The sequence below is a fragment of the Danio aesculapii genome, chromosome 15 (assembly GCF_903798145.1).
Source record: "Danio aesculapii chromosome 15, fDanAes4.1, whole genome shotgun sequence".
Lineage (NCBI taxonomy): Eukaryota > Metazoa > Chordata > Actinopteri > Cypriniformes > Danionidae > Danio > Danio aesculapii.
In genome coordinates, this window is record NC_079449.1 from 24,886,696 (window position 1) to 24,902,999 (window position 16,304).

Genomic DNA, 16,304 nt, shown 5'->3' on the forward strand with positions numbered 1-16,304 from the left:
TATGGTTTTACAGTCTCCTAGCGCTGTATTGTAAATGTAAGAAATTGTTATTCAGTAGCAATAAAAGCATTTATATCTTAGAGACACTCCGAGTAAATAATTAAACTGTGCTGTTATTCTTTTGTGTTCAGTTCAAGGAAGCTTTCCAAAATGTTGTGCAATCACTACAATAAAATGTTAAACACAATAGCATATGTCGGTGTGGATGCAATTTGGTGGCCAGAGTTTAAAGGAGAACTGAACTGTGGATTTCTAATCTCATTCTGCTCTGCCAGTAATGTTCTGGGGCAGTTTCATAATATACTTATAAAAGCATGCATGCAAATAATGACTTTTGTCTATGCCATCTTATGTTATGAAAGTCGAGTTTTGGAACAACTGAAATGCCTGAGGGGTTGTAATTTACAGGTATGTACAGTGCTCAGCATATATAAGTACACCCCTCACAAATCTCTCTTTTAAATTCATATTTTGAATAGGCAGCTATACAATATTATATTTGTGCATATACATTAGATTAGTCAGTACTGAAGCCAAATCTGGAGCTTGTCTAACAAAATAACTTACAATAACGGTCCAAATACTAGTATACCCAAATTTATATGCACTGTAACTGAACATAAATCACCACTCAGGGCAAAATAAAAAAGTATTTTTTCGTATTTTTTCGATCTTTTCTGTGTTTTCTTGAAATTCTAGACGCTGTCTTAACGTTCACAGGTTGTAAATCTTTCTTCTCCTTGTTTGTTACTCAGATCCGCTGTTGTGATGAAACATTCCTGAGACTCCTGAAGAGCTTTGGACATAAAGCAGGCCACTTCCATCTACAACTGGAAGATTTAAAAGTCAAATAAAGGACACAAACCAATCGTAACTTATGAAAGAGCTAATATCAGACTGAGGACTTGGTTCCTCTTCATTTCGGCTACAAACACAAGCGCAGGCGTTTGACCCCAAATACTGGGAAACAGAATGCCAGCCAAGACACCCATCTACTTAAAGACATCCACACCAAAGCGAGGGAAGAAGCCCAAAATACGGGACGTTTTATCAGGCGACATGATAAGCCCACCGCTGGGTGATGTGCGCCACAGTGCCCATGTTGGGCCGGATGGAGAAGGGGACATGTTTGGTGATGTTGGGTTCTTGCATGGCAAACTGGACATGCTTCCAGGCCTCAATCAAGCGCCCGGATCTCGTTCTCACAGCATCGACAGAAGAATGGATGAGATCTTCGACGTGAGCGGCAAAAGTCACACTTACCACCGAGGCCACCATAACTCACTCCTCAAAACCACCATCTCCATGCCTGTGTTCATGGCGCCTGTGCAGCCTCCTCCTAAACCTCCACGTCTGCATTTAGATGAGCAGCCATCTCCTGTTCACCACCAGCAGCAGAATCACCATCATAGCCCACAGCAGCAGCAGCGCTCCATGTCTGTGTGTGAGGACGGGATTGGGAAATGTCACGAGCTCACCCTGTCGGCCTCAATCCCAGTCCTGCCACACATGATGCCTTCCACTGGCTCCTTATCCGAGGCTTCATCAGACGACTCCATGTCTGAAGGCTGTGGTCCGTTAGATCCGAAGCGAGGCTTGAGTCTGGACTCTGATGCGGGACTCAGCAATGAGGACCTTCGGAGCGAACACTGCGAGTCTCCGGCTGTCTCTCCTAGCATGTCCCGCTCGGAATCTCTAATGGGTTTAGACCTGGATTTGGGGCCATCCATTTTGGAGGACGTTCTTAGGATCATGGACCGTTATAAGAGCGTAGAGGAGAGACATGAGATATAAGGGGAATTCTTCAGATGCTATAATATTCAGTGGTGTCTAACTGCAGACTTGCATATGCAAGCTGAGACATGCAATCTCAGACACGCAATCTCAGACACAATGCACTCAATGGAGTTAGTGACGTCACTGTGAGGAGTAAGGGTTAGGAGTGGGGTTAGGTATGTGCTTTAAAAGCATTACATGCAGCTCAGCTTGCATATGTCTAAGATTGCATCGTGTCTGTATCCAGAAACTTCTCATAATATTGGTGTCAGCCATCTTGGTATTCCTATTTTAAAGGACATTGAATGGACTGGGATGTTAGCGAAATATCTGGTTGTGCCAGTAGAGTTATATTTTTATCCACATGCAATCATCTAAAACAGGCAATAAACTTTACAGCTTCAACTCTGTCATTGTAAAAATACAGTGATCAGTTCATTTGCATAAGGTGAAGAGGTCATGCCAGTAATGATGAACGGTAATGCTATAACTGTGGATGGCATCACTAGAGAAGTGATGTGATGTTTTGGTCATTTTGACCCAACTGGAGATGTTAAATAATCGAGCATTAAAATTTGTTTGTTTTTATATTTGATGTTACTTATTAAGCTACGTATTACAGGGAAGGGAATTGTGATTTTGCCTCTATGGTTATTTCAGGACGTTTGTTATAAAAGTTTAGAAAGTATAGTTTTATTCAGTCTAGGTGAATATTGGCGAAGAATGACCCAAAATGGATTCATGCAAATATTTTAATATGTCTAAACTGTGGTCTTTACCCAGCCTATGAGTACAAAGGAAATCACTTCATGAAGATGAATTTTTGTTGGTGTGAAATATAATACTGTATATTTTATTGCATTGTAATATATGATATAAAATGTTTATGTAAATAAAATATATAAATATATGCCCCCTGTTTTAAGAATGAAAATGTTCTTCTTTCTTTGGTTCTTCCTCTTTTTTCCTCAACATGCAAACACCACACAGAAACGCCTACTAACCCAGCTGAGGCTCGAATCAGCAACCTTCTTGCTGTGAGGTGATCGTGCTACCCATTGCGCCACCGTGATGCTCAGTGCCACTCTTTTAATAATGAAAAATGTTCTCCTTTCTTTGGTTCTTTCTTTTTCTTTTTTTCCCCCCTAATCTTTTTTTAAAATGTCCTTTTAGTGGGGTGGCATGATGGCTCAGTAGTTAGCACTGTCACCTCAGCAGGTTGCTGGTTTGAGTTTGCGTGGGTTTCCTCCGGGTGCTCCGGTTTACCCCACAGCAAGGTTATAATAGTTTAGTATTTTTCATTGGTTTTAGTTTTTTTTTTTTTTTTTTTTTTTTTTTTTTTTTTTAGCTTCAATTAGTTTTAATTAGTTTTGAGAGGTAGATTTACTAGTTTTTATTAGTTTCTATATTTTGAAATTTCTTAGTTTTAGTTTAGTTTTTAATACTTTCAGTGTTAGTTTTTTTTTTTTTTTTTGTAAATTGGGATTTTTGTTAGGTGCAAGATTACAAATCATCAGAATAAACATTGTAAAATTAAAACTCAACAATAAATCTTTTCAAACGTATTCAGAGGACACATGACCACTATCATCTATCACTACCATCTACTCATCCCCAAATTCAAATACAACAGCCCACAAGATAGCAGCCTTAAGTAAAATATGTGTGCAAGGCTGCGTCTGAGGTTAGAAACACACAGTAGTGATGGTAACTTTAATGAATTCCGCTGTGGTGACCTCTGATAAATAAAGGGACTATACCAAAGGAAAAATGAAATGTAATTTTACTGTACTCTGCTTGCTTTAATTTTTTTTCTTTGATTCTTTTTCCATAATATTCTTGTTTATTGAAAATGTAATTTTAGTGCAATCTACTTTTACTTTTTGTACTTGTTTTTCTTTTTTTCTAAGTATCTCTTTTGTTTATTCAAAATACAGAATAGTTTAATCGTTTGACTAAAAATACTGCTCTTTGTGGTTTTGAAAATTTACTCTAAATATCTTTAATGATGGCAGAAAAGGACAAAACAGAATTTCAGGTAAAGTTTAGTGCGGACTTTTTTTCTATTTTTTGTATCTAACCCCAATGGTGATAAATGTACTTCCGCCAAGAGATTGAAATGACGTGCGTGTCATCCAATGAGCTGACAGGATAGGGAGGGCTTCGAAGCGAACATCCAATCAATGAAGCAAAATACATTACGCATTTTTACTGCGACAGCGTTTTGCTCTAATGAGATCCATAGAAGTCTTTTTGTGTAATACGTTCGTGACAGTTATATAGACAGACATATGTCTGAAAATATACATTTTTTTACAAACTGAAAACGAGAAACACCCAAGTGCTGCAGAGAAACAGTACCTGCAAATATGAAGTAAGTAAACGGTCAAATTTACCGCTGGTTTAACACTCGTTTAACACAAGTTTTGCTTTTCCTCTAATGCCTATTTTATCTCATTAGGCTGAATATCGACGGGTTATTAGTTTACTTTCCGTATGACTACATCTATCCCGAACAATACTCGTACATGCTTGAGCTGAAGAGGACGCTGGATGCAAAGGTATCTATACACACACACCCATACATCAAACTAATTTTGTATTGTGGCTGGATGTTATGATGACATAGGCCAGAAGATGCAGCTATACTTGATATACAACTTATTTAAAATTTATTTTCTGTTCCTTCATACAGCGTTATTTTTAGAATTGAGGTACAGTTGGTTTTATATTAACACATTCGCTCAGTGACAAGCTCTATTCATTGTTTACCATGGTACTTTGAATATTCAGTCTGAAATCCTATGTAAGTATGACTTCAAAACAACATTAGTCATCTTTTTTGGACAGTGAACAATGTTGTACTTTGATAGTCATTGCATGCTAATATGATTTCCCTATTTAGAATTTGCAAAGAATACTTTGCAATAAATAATAATAGAGAAAACTGAATTTGTGGGTATAAAAAGTAGTGTGTGGATAAGGAAAATTCAAAGTTGGGTAAAGTTAAAGTTATATCCACACATTCTGTCTTTCCCCCTAATAATATATATTTTAGAAAATTATTCTTCGAAAATTCTAAATTGGGAAATCATATTAGCATGCAATGACTATCAAAGTAAAACATTGTTCACTGTCCAAAAAAGATTGCTAATGTTGTTTTGAAGTCATACTTGAATAGGATTTCAAACCAAATATTCAAAATATACCAGTAAATTATAAAGGAAGCATGTCACTGAACGAATGGGTTAATATAAAACCAACTTTACCTCAATAAAATTCAAAGTGTGATAGGAGATTCTCATCCTCTGAAGCCTTTTTTTGTATGTTGCCCTCTGGAAGAAGCATTAGAAGCATTAAATGCTCTTCTAAAAGATATAAATTCACCTTTGTTTCTGAGGCAATAAGGCTTTATAACCTTACATTTTAGCAAGTTTAAAAATTTTAATGTATGGGTCTTTTCTTAATGCTGTTTTTTTAGTACTATTTATGGAGTAATTATGAAGCATGCTGGATTGTGTTTTTTTTTATTTGTTTGTAAGTAATTTGTCTCTGTGTTTGTTGCATCATGATGCCACTGCCCTAATTTAATTTCCCCTTGTGGGATTAATAAAGTTGATCAACTTAAAGCCAACTTTACCCCAATGTTTTTAGAGTGATTATGAAAGCAATTTTTGTAATCTTGCATTATTGGAGATGTTAGATGGGATATTTATGTTTTTGTATTTGCCCCATAAACGGAGCCATGATTGGGTGAAAGTAAAAAGTGTATAAACAAGTGTTTGTCTTCTCTATAGCTGTTTTCTATTTTGTTTTTATTATGTATTTAAAGGGTCATGGAGTTCTGGAGATGCCCTCAGGAACAGGAAAAACCATTTCTCTTCTTTCCCTCATCGTTGCTTACCAGAAGGTGACTGGTGACTTCTATCGACGGTTAAATATTTTGACACTTTATTAAATGACAGTACCTTTACAAATATTTCTGATTCATATATATTATTAATCTCTTACAGACTTACCCATTAGAAGTCACTAAGCTTGTGTACTGCTCTCGCACAGTGCCTGAGATAGAGAAGGTATTTTGTAGACTGATTTTAAATAGATGTTTGTTACCTTCGTAACAATTTTTTGCTTTCTAAATACACATTTCATAAATGAATCTTCATTTTATGCATCTTTTGTTTTCCCTGCAGGTTGTGGAGGAGCTAAGGAAACTGATGGATTATTACTCAAAGCAAACAGGAGTAAAAAATGACTTCCTCGCACTGGCACTTTCCTCAAGGAAAAACCTGTGCATTCATCCTGAGGTAGAGGCCGCCGAATGGGAAGATTTGTCTGTGGTCTCAGTAAAATCTGCGCAGTGAACATATTAAATAGTACTGAATGTGTGATTACAGGTGAGCTCTCTGCGTTTTGGAAAAGAAGTAGATGGAAAATGTCACAGTCTGACAGCATCGTATATTCGAGCGCAGCATCACAGTAACCCAAATCAGCCTGTCTGCCAGTTTTATGAGGTGGGACATGTTTCCTAAGCATATACAATCCTGGCACAGTTTGTCTCACTCGAGTTTATTTCTTATTTTTCCAGTGTAAAGTCTATTTTTTTCTTTCTATTTTTTTGTTTAAAATAGATTTAAAATGTAATTATATATTTTAATGTTTTTAAAAAAGTATAATAATAATAATAATAAACATTTTAAAAGTAAAAACTAATTAATAATAGTTTGAAATTGATTCCCGTTTGCAGGAATTTGATAATGTAGGAAGACAGGTGCCCATTCCCCCTGGTATATATAATTTGGATGATCTGAAGGACTTTGGGCGTAGAAAAGGCTGGTGTCCTTACTTCCTGGCACGTTATGCAGTGAGTGCTTTGCTATGGTTTATATAATGTGCGATTGTTGTGCATGTAATTGATTTCATTCTTTCACATGTTCCTTATTTCAGCTTCTTCACGCAAACATAGTAGTGTACAGCTACCATTACTTACTAGATCCGAAAATCGCAGACCTGGTCTCAAAAGAGCTTGCAAAGAAATCAGTTGTCGTGTTCGATGAGGCTCACAACATTGGTGAGTATTTATCACTGTGATTCATATCATGTGGACTGATTATTGTTATTTGAGCTCACATTGTTTCCTTCTAGATAATGTGTGTATTGATTCCATGAGCGTCAACATTACCAGGAGGACACTAGATCGCTGCCAGACCAATGTGGAAACCCTGCAAAACACCATTAGCAGGTGTGACAAAAGAGTGGGAATTAATTGCCAACTTATGTATTCCTCCCTGCCTTTAATGAGTTTAATGTCCTGCATTTTGTTCAATGTACTTTAAAGAATTAAAGAAACAGATGCTGCCAAACTTCGAGAAGAATACAGAAGATTAGTCGAGGGTCTTAAAGAAGCTAATGTTGCCAGAGAAACTGACATTTATCTGTCCAATCCAGTTCTGCCTGATGAAATCCTCCAAGGTCAGATTTTGTTGTTTCTAACAACTTACAAATCATCTAGACTTAAAAAAATTCATCAATTAAGTGAAGTTTATTTATAAATTCTCAAACTATTTTGAGAGGATCACGTGCTTATGACTGATCACAGTTGGTTAGCCATTTCATGATTCACCAATCAGACGATTCCTAAGTCTCCATAAATAACCAATGTTCCATACCACAGTCATCTTCGTTTTGAAGAACCCCCTTCTTCCCCTACTCCTCCTTTCCTAGATGGGCGGCATGGTGGCCCTGTGGTTAGAATTGTTGCCCCACAGCAAGAATGTCACTGGCTCTAGTGCTTATCAAGCCAGTCGATGTTTCTGTGCGTAGTTTGCATGTTCTCCCTGTGCTCGCATGGGTTTTCCCCCTGCTCCCACCGTCCAAAAACATGCAACCTAAGTTAATTAATTCATTCATTCACTTTCGTTTCAGCTTAGTCTCTCTTTTTTTTTTTTTAATCTGAGGTCGCCACAGTGGAATGAACCGCCAACTTATCCAGCATATGTTTTTTACGCAGCGGATGCCCTTCCAGCTGCAACCCATCACTGGGAAACATTCACACACACTTATTCACACACACACATACACTACGAACAATTTAGCCTACCCAATTCACCAATAGCGCATGTCTTTGGACTTGTGGGGGAATCCAGAGCACCTGGAGAAAACCCACACAAACAAGGGGAGAACATGCACGCAGAACTCCACACAGAAACGCCAACTGACCCATCCGAGGCTCTAACCAGCGACCTTCTTGCTGTGAGGCCCCTAAGTTAATTGACTAATCCAAATTGTCACTATAGACATGCTCCTAACAATCCCTAATTGCTTATTAGATACAAACAACAGGGGAGTTCTTGAGATCTACCTGAGCTGCAAACGGGAGGGAGCCCATGATTTAAGGATCTTATGAGCTCGGGGCTCTCTCCTGGGATAGCATGCCAAACGCTTTATAATCAATCATCAGCTAAGTGTGAACTCTTGAAGTGTCATCTGCACACAACTTTCATATTTCTCTTCATTACCTAAAGATTTTTAGGCATTTTTGTAAAGAACCACTCCCAAAGTCACTTTTTACTTGACATCTAATGTTTTGAGTCTTGATTTTGAGCAATAAATATATAATATCTGTTCTAACATATGAAACAAAACAGATTTTTTTGTGAAGAAGTCAGTATATTCCTTTAAATACCACTTGTTTTGAAAATATGATCTATAAAGACATTCATACATGTAGCTTAAGCATTCAAGTATGTTTGGAAGAGGTACTTTTTAAGCCGTTTCCTCCTATAAAATGTGTGTGTGTGTGTAGCGTATTTAATAAAATCTAAATCATAGCATGTGTTACTTTCACTACAGAGGCTGTTCCTGGCAGCATCCGCACTGCAGAACACTTTGTAGGCTTTATGAAGCGCTTCCTCGAGTATCTGAAGGCCCGTTTGCGGATCCATCATGTGGTGCAGGAAAGTGCTCCTCAGTTCCTCAAAGACATCTATGAGAAGGTCTGCATTGACCGCAAACCCCTGAGGTCAGTGGACACAAGTACTGATGGTCACTATTAACCGATGGACCCAGCATAAATGTACATTTATTGCTTTTCCAGATTTTGTGCAGAAAGATTACGGTCACTGCTGCGGACTCTGGAGATTGCGGACATCGCAGACTTCTCACCCATTACTCTGATATCACACTTTGCCACTCTTGTCAGCACGTACAGCAAAGGTAACAAAGTCTCAATTTACACCTGGTATTAGGGTTGTTCTTCGTCAGAGGACACTGTAAATGTGCATAGATCTCAGCTTTATGGTGTTTCTTTAAAAAATCAAACTTAAGAGAAACCGTTTAGTGTTCTGAATCATTTTGATTTGTACTTTGTTTTTGAATTTGGTATATTTCTTTAGTTTATTTTTATTTATAATTAGTTTATTTATAAATTGTCATGAGAAAAATCGTAAAAAGAAATCATGTTATAAGTTCGTTATGGTTAAATCGAGAGAATATTACATCCTTAATAGCATTGCTTTCGCAGAGTAAATGCTCTGTGGTCAAATTCATCTGAATAGCAAAAATAGACCAGTTATACTTCATGTACTTAAGATTGTAAAGTCCACTGAAAATAAATAATACTAGGTGGAAACATGGCCCAAAGCTCCACAGAAACTTCCCCTGCTAGTTTTATTTTTCATTCTTTTTTTTTTTAGGCTTCACCATCATCATAGAGCCCTTTGAGGACAAAACGCCGACAATAGCAAATCCTGTTCTTCACTTCAGGTCTGCTGTAGTATAGTTTTTCATATGTTTTTACTGATTGTCTATTGAGGTCAGTTTATTAGCATTGTTGCTCACTTTGCTCCTTTGTCTACAGTTGTATGGATCCTTCTATCGCCATAAAGCCAGTGTTTGGCCGTTTTCAGACAGTTATTATCACATCAGGGGTAAGCTGTGCTTCTCCACCCATGTGTCCATGTCTTTGTTGAATATGAGATTACACACACACGCTGCTCTCTAATCTCTACATGCCATCTGTGTAAGACAGTCTTCACTTTCAAATGTTTTTTTTTTAAATGAGCTTGCTAAATTGCTTTTCTTTTCATCCAACATCAGTAGTCTATACAGTATCTAATGCAAAACATCTAAAGCTCCAGATTTTAGTTTTGTTGTATCCAGCTTCACTATAGCAACTTTTGTTTTACCATGTTTTTATGATTGTCTCTTAATAGACACTCTCTCCGCTGGACATCTACCCACGCATCCTCGATTTCCGCCCCGTCACCATGGCATCCTTCACCATGACACTGGCACGAACCTGCTTGTGCCCGCTTGTGAGTTATGACTGAGGCAGTGCCAGCAAAATGCACCATGGAGATCAAAATTAGAGAACCATTTAGAAACATTACTGCTGATGAGGTTTTTTTCATGGATTAGTGTAAATTCTTGTAAATGCATAGACACTATAAGCAGTGAGACATCCTTACCCTGTTCAGAGCTACAGAGAATTCCAACTCCAGTGTTGAACTGATGGATCATTGAAATGCTCAGCATTAAACTGTCCTTATGTTAGATGATTAGTTTAACAGAATATCCTAGAAATCACACATTTGAAATGAGCGACTTCTCTAGCTATGGCTGAAAGGCTCGTCCCTTCGGCCTTCATCTGGAGAATCTGCTGTCTGAGGGTTTTGGTCATTTTAGAGAACAGCTCTCCATTTTGCAAAGTCAGTGAAAACTAAGATTTGGTGACCAGTTGAATAGGCTTTGACAGTTAAATAAGGAAACTCTTATCGGGTGCAGTAAAACTAATAAGTGTGAGGATCTGAAAGTGGTTTAAATAACTAAGCTTTTATACTGTGATTCAGAATATACGCAACACACGAAATATACTTAAAAAAGGGTATTTTTTATTCCTTTTTAAATTTAAATAGTACGAAACAGTGACCTCAAAATGTAGGAAATTGTAAGGTTTCTAATTTTGATCTCCACATAAGTGTAGTTTACCATTTAAAGAAGTTAGTTTGTAAAATTATATGCAGTTTAATTAAACATTTTGATTTAATATGTGCTGCATCTTTTTTTTTTATTTTAATAATTCAATTCAATTCACCTTTATTTGTATAGCGCTTATACAATGTAGATTGGGTCAAAGCAGCTTCACATAAAAGGTCATAGTAAATAGGAACAGTGTAGTTCAGTTTGTAGTGTTTAAGTTCAGCTCAGTTCAGTGTGTTTAATAATCACTACTGAGAGTCCAAATATTGAAGAGCAAATCCAACGATGCGCAGCTCTACAGATCCCGGACTATGCAAGCTAGTGGCGACAGCGGAGAGGGAAAAAAAACTTCACTAAATGGCGAAAGTGAAGAAAAAAAACCTTGAGAGAAACCAGGCTCAGTTGGGCACGGCCATTTTAATTTAATAGAATATAAATTTGTTTTAGTATATTAATAATTTAGTAATTTTTAAATACTTTAAATGGAAGTTTGATAAAGCCAGGGTGTCTGCGGGGTCTTAAAGTATTAAAAGTTGATAAATCAATTTAGAGATATTTAAGGCTCATAATGCTGTTATAAGGTAATCAATTTTGCATCATTTTTGATCCTACTATTGTATAATTATAGTTGTATGCTAAAGTTTGAAATTTTGGGATGCTGTGTAGTTAAAAAAAGTTATAAAATCCTGCTATATTTGATGTCACACTCCATTGTTTACTGCAGTAACCAAGGCAGCACCATTATTTCTGCTGTTCTATAGGCGACACCTTCTGGATTAACATTTTTATAAAGTATATGAATAGTATACACAGACCTAAAGTGGCGATAAGGTCTTAAAATGTATGGAAAGAGTCTTAAAAGATATTGAATTTTATCTCTGAATCCTGTATATACCCTGAAAGGCTTTAGTGGTTTTTGAAAACTACTACATTAAATGTTTTTTCAAATTGTCCTACCACCCTCAATTTTTCAGATTGTTGGTCGAGGGAATGATCAGGTGGCGATGACCTCCAAATTTGAGACCAGAGAAGACTTTGGTAAGTTGCTTTGTAGTTTTTGTTTGTAATACTGACTTAATTATGGAGCTGAATAATAACCATTGTTAATCGTGCCGTAGCTGTGATCCGTAATTACGGAAACCTGCTGCTGGAAATGTCCGCTATCGTCCCCGATGGGATTGTGGCCTTCTTCACCAGTTACATTTACATGGAGAACATTGTGGCCTCATGGTATGAACAGGTATGAAGAAGCAACTTCAGATTCCTTCTCTGATGATTTAAACTGCTGTTATGATAATCACGTATAACAATTCTCCTGCTGGATTTGTAGGGGATCCTTGAAAACATCCAAAGGAATAAGCTCATTTTCATAGAAACCCAGGACGCAGCAGAGACCAGCATGGCTCTGGAAAAGTATCAGGAGGTCAGTAAACATTGGGTTTTAATGCTCCCTAATCCTATTTTCTCCTAATCAGGTTGTGTAATGTTAACTTTATTTTAAGTGTCCTGTATTAAAGGTTATCTTTCACTTTTAGGCCTGTGAGAACGGCAGAGGAGCAATTCTGCTCTCGGTGGCACGAGGGAAGGTGTCAGAGGGGATTGATTTTGGTGAATACTAGTCCTTTGAATAGTTCAGAGGATTTCTAACTTTTAAGTAAACTATTAAGTTAAAAAAAGGATTGTTCTGTTCCCCAGTTCATCATTTTGGCCGTGCTGTTATCATGTTCGGAGTGCCGTATGTGTACACTCAGAGCCGAATCCTCAAGGTTTGTCAAGCTGCTTTTCACACATTACGCTAATACATTATGAAACTTACTGAGACGTGTTTGCTTTGAATCAGGCACGACTGGAGTACCTCAGAGACCAGTTTCAGATCCGGGAGAATGACTTTCTGACGTTTGATGCCATGCGCCACGCAGCTCAGTGTGTAGGCAGAGCCATCCGAGGAAAAACTGACTACGGCCTGATGATCTTTGCGGATAAGGTATATAAACCTAAAGGAAAAGGAGCATTAAAAAGAGGGTAGATGGTTAATCATTTTTTTCTTCAGCGCTACGCACGAGCGGATAAGCGAGGAAAGCTGCCCCGCTGGATCCAGGAACACCTTACGGACGGAAGCCTAAATCTGACCATCGATGAGACGGTGCAGTTATCCAAACACTTCCTGCGACAGATGGCACAGCCTTTCAGACGGGTAACATGACTACATTAACCTTCCTCAGCCTCTATGGATCAGCCGCTCACTCATCCAAACGTGTCATGCTGATCACAACGCTCGCACTTCGATACTTTCTGAATTAAGACGACTCCTAACAACTTTTTCAGACTTTAATTTTTGGATTGTTCATAATTGTGCAGATGAATGGAATTCATTAGACTTAAAACGGATTTAATGCAACATATTGTACATCCAAAATGTAAAAATGTGCAGTCTGCTGCACCTTACTGCAACGCTACAATCTTGCAGAATTAAACCAAAAGGTGTCACCTAATGACCAAATATCATCACCAAAAATGAACTTTGTAAAGCAGCGAAATTAGCACATTAGCTTGGGCTTAAACACTAACACATGTAATCAAACTAAAACCTTGATCGTTTAACATTTGATCATGAATAATTTCAGAAGTAAATCTTAACATTGCTATAAAATAATTGGTTAAATTGGTTACTCAGTTTCTTACAGTATTTCAATTGTAATATGTTTGTTAGTAAAATAATAACACAAAATACATAACAACTATTAATTCAAAACATTAAGCCATAATATGATTCATACTCAAACTAAAAATATTAATAAAAAAGATTCTGTTGAAATATTTTCACCCCTCATAGGGATTGATTCTTTTCTAAATATAGCCAAACATCAAATATGTATTTTTATTAGTTTCTTCATATTGCAGTCAGTGTTGGGTAAGTTCTTTTATAAAAGTAATTAATTACTAATTACATCATTAAAATTGTATTTAAATTACATTTAATTTGCCTTAAAATAATTTAATCACTTGACTCAAAAATACTACTTAAAATCCCTGTAAATCTCAACCCCAAGGTGATATAAATTCAACTCTTTTAGTTCTTTAAACTTGAGTCAAACAGGGTCTTTAGTCATTCATTTCTCACTCTATATTTTTTTCATTGAATATGCAGTCATTTTAATAAATGTAAACACATTCATTCATTTTCTCTCGGCTTAGTCCCTTTTATCAGGGGTCACCACAGCTGAATGAACTGCCAACTATTCTGGCATATGTTTTACACAGCGAATGCCCTTGCAGCTGCGACCCAGTGCTGGAAAATAAATGTGAACTTTAGTTAGAAATATATTTATTCTGTAAAAATACAATTGTATATTTCTCAGAATCTATTTATACAGAACTGTTGAATATATGTACAGTATTTAAGGCAAGTATATTATAAGTAATTTGTAAATAAATTACCTTTAAATGTAAAAGTAATCCCTTGCGCTACTGTTCAGCAGACAAGTCATTTAATTGACCCTTCGCTAAGCCACACCCAAAAACCACCACCCACCAATCGTGGCTTAGCAACCATAGCTACGCGCAGGGGCTCTGTCAAGCTTTCGAGCGAGGGAAACAAGCCAAAGTGTTGTGCATATGGAAGTCAAAACACAATATAAATTATTTTTCCACAGCACCATGACTTTATATTCTATACTGAACATTATTTCTGTTAAGTGACAAGACTTTTGTCTAAGCAAAGTCAGATCTTACTGTCCTAATTAAATAATAATAAATGTTTTTTTTGTAAAATAAGCGTAATCTAGAGGCTTTTGTCTTTCATATAAGCCACTTCTGATACCAAATGATCAACTAGAAGTCAAGTTATTATTTGTTGTTCTTAAAATTTGGATGGGCGACAAGACTCGTCAGGCAGTGTATGATAAAGTAAATATTAATATTTTAAGGTTTATTTTTGCAAGGATGAGGGTGTGAGCTGCATGTTTTGATTTTTGATACTAATTTTCATATATATATTTTATGTGTGGCAGGAGGATCAGTTGGGTCTGTCTCTGCTGACTCTGGAACAGCTGCAGTCTGAGGACATGCTGCAGAAAATTGCCCAGATCGCTCAGCAAGCCTGAACTCTCCTCTAAAACTAACAAATAAACTCTGGGAGATGTGTAAATGTATATATAGTTTTATACAGTGTTTTCTACAACAGTACCTGAAGCATGAATAAATGCTGTTCTTTATCCGGTGTTGTTCTCTACTATTTGAAGACAAACAAACTGTGCCAGATCCAGCTGCAGAGGGCACACAAACACACTAAACACAACTGCAGAGGTCCACATTATAGGAAACCACAGGAGGACACCATGGACCTCATTTATAAAGCGTGTGTACACTTAAATTCACAGAAATGTTCATATTTATAAAACTACCACCGCATCAAGGTCTAAGCAGGTATACACAGTTTTTCTTGTGGTGAAGTTGTACTGAAGCTATTTGAGGATCTAATGAAAGCGGTGTACGTCCACCTAAATAATCCTAAACAACTCTTCAGCGTGAGAGATTAATTGTGCAGTGTAGTCAGATTTATTTTATTATTATTAAGAGGACTTTTTGCGAGATTAAATTGATCTAGAGCAGGGGTGGGCAAACTCGGTCCTGGAGGGCCGGTGTCCTGCATAGTTTAGCTTCAACTCTAATCAAACACGCCTGAACATGCTAATCAGTGTCTTCAAGATCACTAATTATCTTAAAGCAGGTGTGTTTGATCAGAGTTGGAGCTAAACTGTGCAGGACATCGGCCCTCCAGGACCGAGTTTGCCCACCCCTGATCTAGAGAATGCTTTACACATTCTGTAGGCTACAGTTTATTCCACGTTGTTGGTTTTGTTTTACTTTACAAGAGAATTGGCAAAGTCTTGATTTACTAATGTTTAAATCCCCCCCAAAAATAAATGCAAAATACAGAAACATCTGCTGCTTCTGTGAATATTGAGAGATCAGACTTAAACTTTCTTTTTGTCATTTACATCAGTAATATTTGTACAAAATCTATTTTTGTGTCAGTATGTTAATGCACATATGAGCAGTAGTAGTGAACTGTAAATATAAAGAAATGCCAAACCACATGCAGGGGTTTATTTTTAGGCCAGTGACCATAATTGTGTAATTGTTCATTTTTTTATGATTTGAAACATCCAACTGTTCTGTCAGCAGGACCGTGATTTCAAACTCAGATTCTCAGATATTGGTGTGTGTTCTTTTATATGGTAATGATATTAATTGGGGGACATTAACAAGGCGGAGCTCTGACAGCAGTCAGCTGCACACATTGTCAAGATCATTTGTTATAAATGTCACATCTGAAAACTGAACTGACACAGTTTCAATTTACTATGATCTATGTGAAGCTGCTTTGACACAATCTACATTGTAAAAGCGATATAGAAATAAAGGTGAATTGAATTAAATCTGAAAGAGATGCATACACAGAAGGTTCTGTGTGTACGTTTGTTTTCACTGAATTGCACTTACGCATTTTTGCAAAATAATCTTAGTACAAATGTATAAAGGTTTCT

The 16,304-nt window shown here is 36.9% G+C and overlaps 2 protein-coding genes across 2 annotated transcripts; both read left to right on the top strand.

The window, feature by feature from the left end:
* Positions 1-972: 972 nt before the first annotated feature.
* Positions 973-1,794, top strand: zgc:154093 (uncharacterized protein LOC777623 homolog). The gene has a single exon (XM_056474149.1). The coding sequence runs from the start codon at positions 973-975 to the stop codon at positions 1,792-1,794; it is 822 nt and encodes a 273-aa protein (XP_056330124.1).
* A 2,226-nt stretch (positions 1,795-4,020) lies between these two features.
* On the top strand, positions 4,021-14,969 carry ercc2 (excision repair cross-complementation group 2). The gene is made up of 23 exons (XM_056474398.1): positions 4,021-4,150; positions 4,238-4,337; positions 5,609-5,686; positions 5,790-5,852; positions 5,970-6,083; positions 6,174-6,290; positions 6,524-6,640; positions 6,724-6,847; positions 6,922-7,018; positions 7,115-7,248; positions 8,629-8,797; positions 8,873-8,991; positions 9,471-9,540; positions 9,635-9,704; positions 9,990-10,091; positions 11,730-11,793; positions 11,874-11,995; positions 12,086-12,178; positions 12,291-12,363; positions 12,451-12,521; positions 12,596-12,739; positions 12,806-12,949; positions 14,766-14,969. Exons 1-23 carry the CDS (start codon positions 4,146-4,148, stop codon positions 14,856-14,858), a joined length of 2,283 nt encoding a protein of 760 aa, XP_056330373.1. The 5' UTR covers positions 4,021-4,145; the 3' UTR covers positions 14,859-14,969.
* The last annotated feature ends 1,335 nt before the right edge of the window (positions 14,970-16,304 follow it).

Excerpts from the sequence above, each read along its gene's own strand:
- zgc:154093 (XM_056474149.1), top strand. The coding sequence starts at position 973 with ATGCCAGCCAAGACACCCATCTACTTAAAGACATCCACACCAAAGCGA.
- ercc2 (XM_056474398.1), top strand. Across the intron at positions 8,992-9,470 it reads TGTCAGCACGTACAGCAAAG|GCTTCACCATCATCATAGAG; the intron begins GTAACAAAGTCT and ends TTTTTTTTTTAG. Across the intron at positions 12,740-12,805 it reads TGATGATCTTTGCGGATAAG|CGCTACGCACGAGCGGATAA; the intron begins GTATATAAACCT and ends TTTTTTCTTCAG.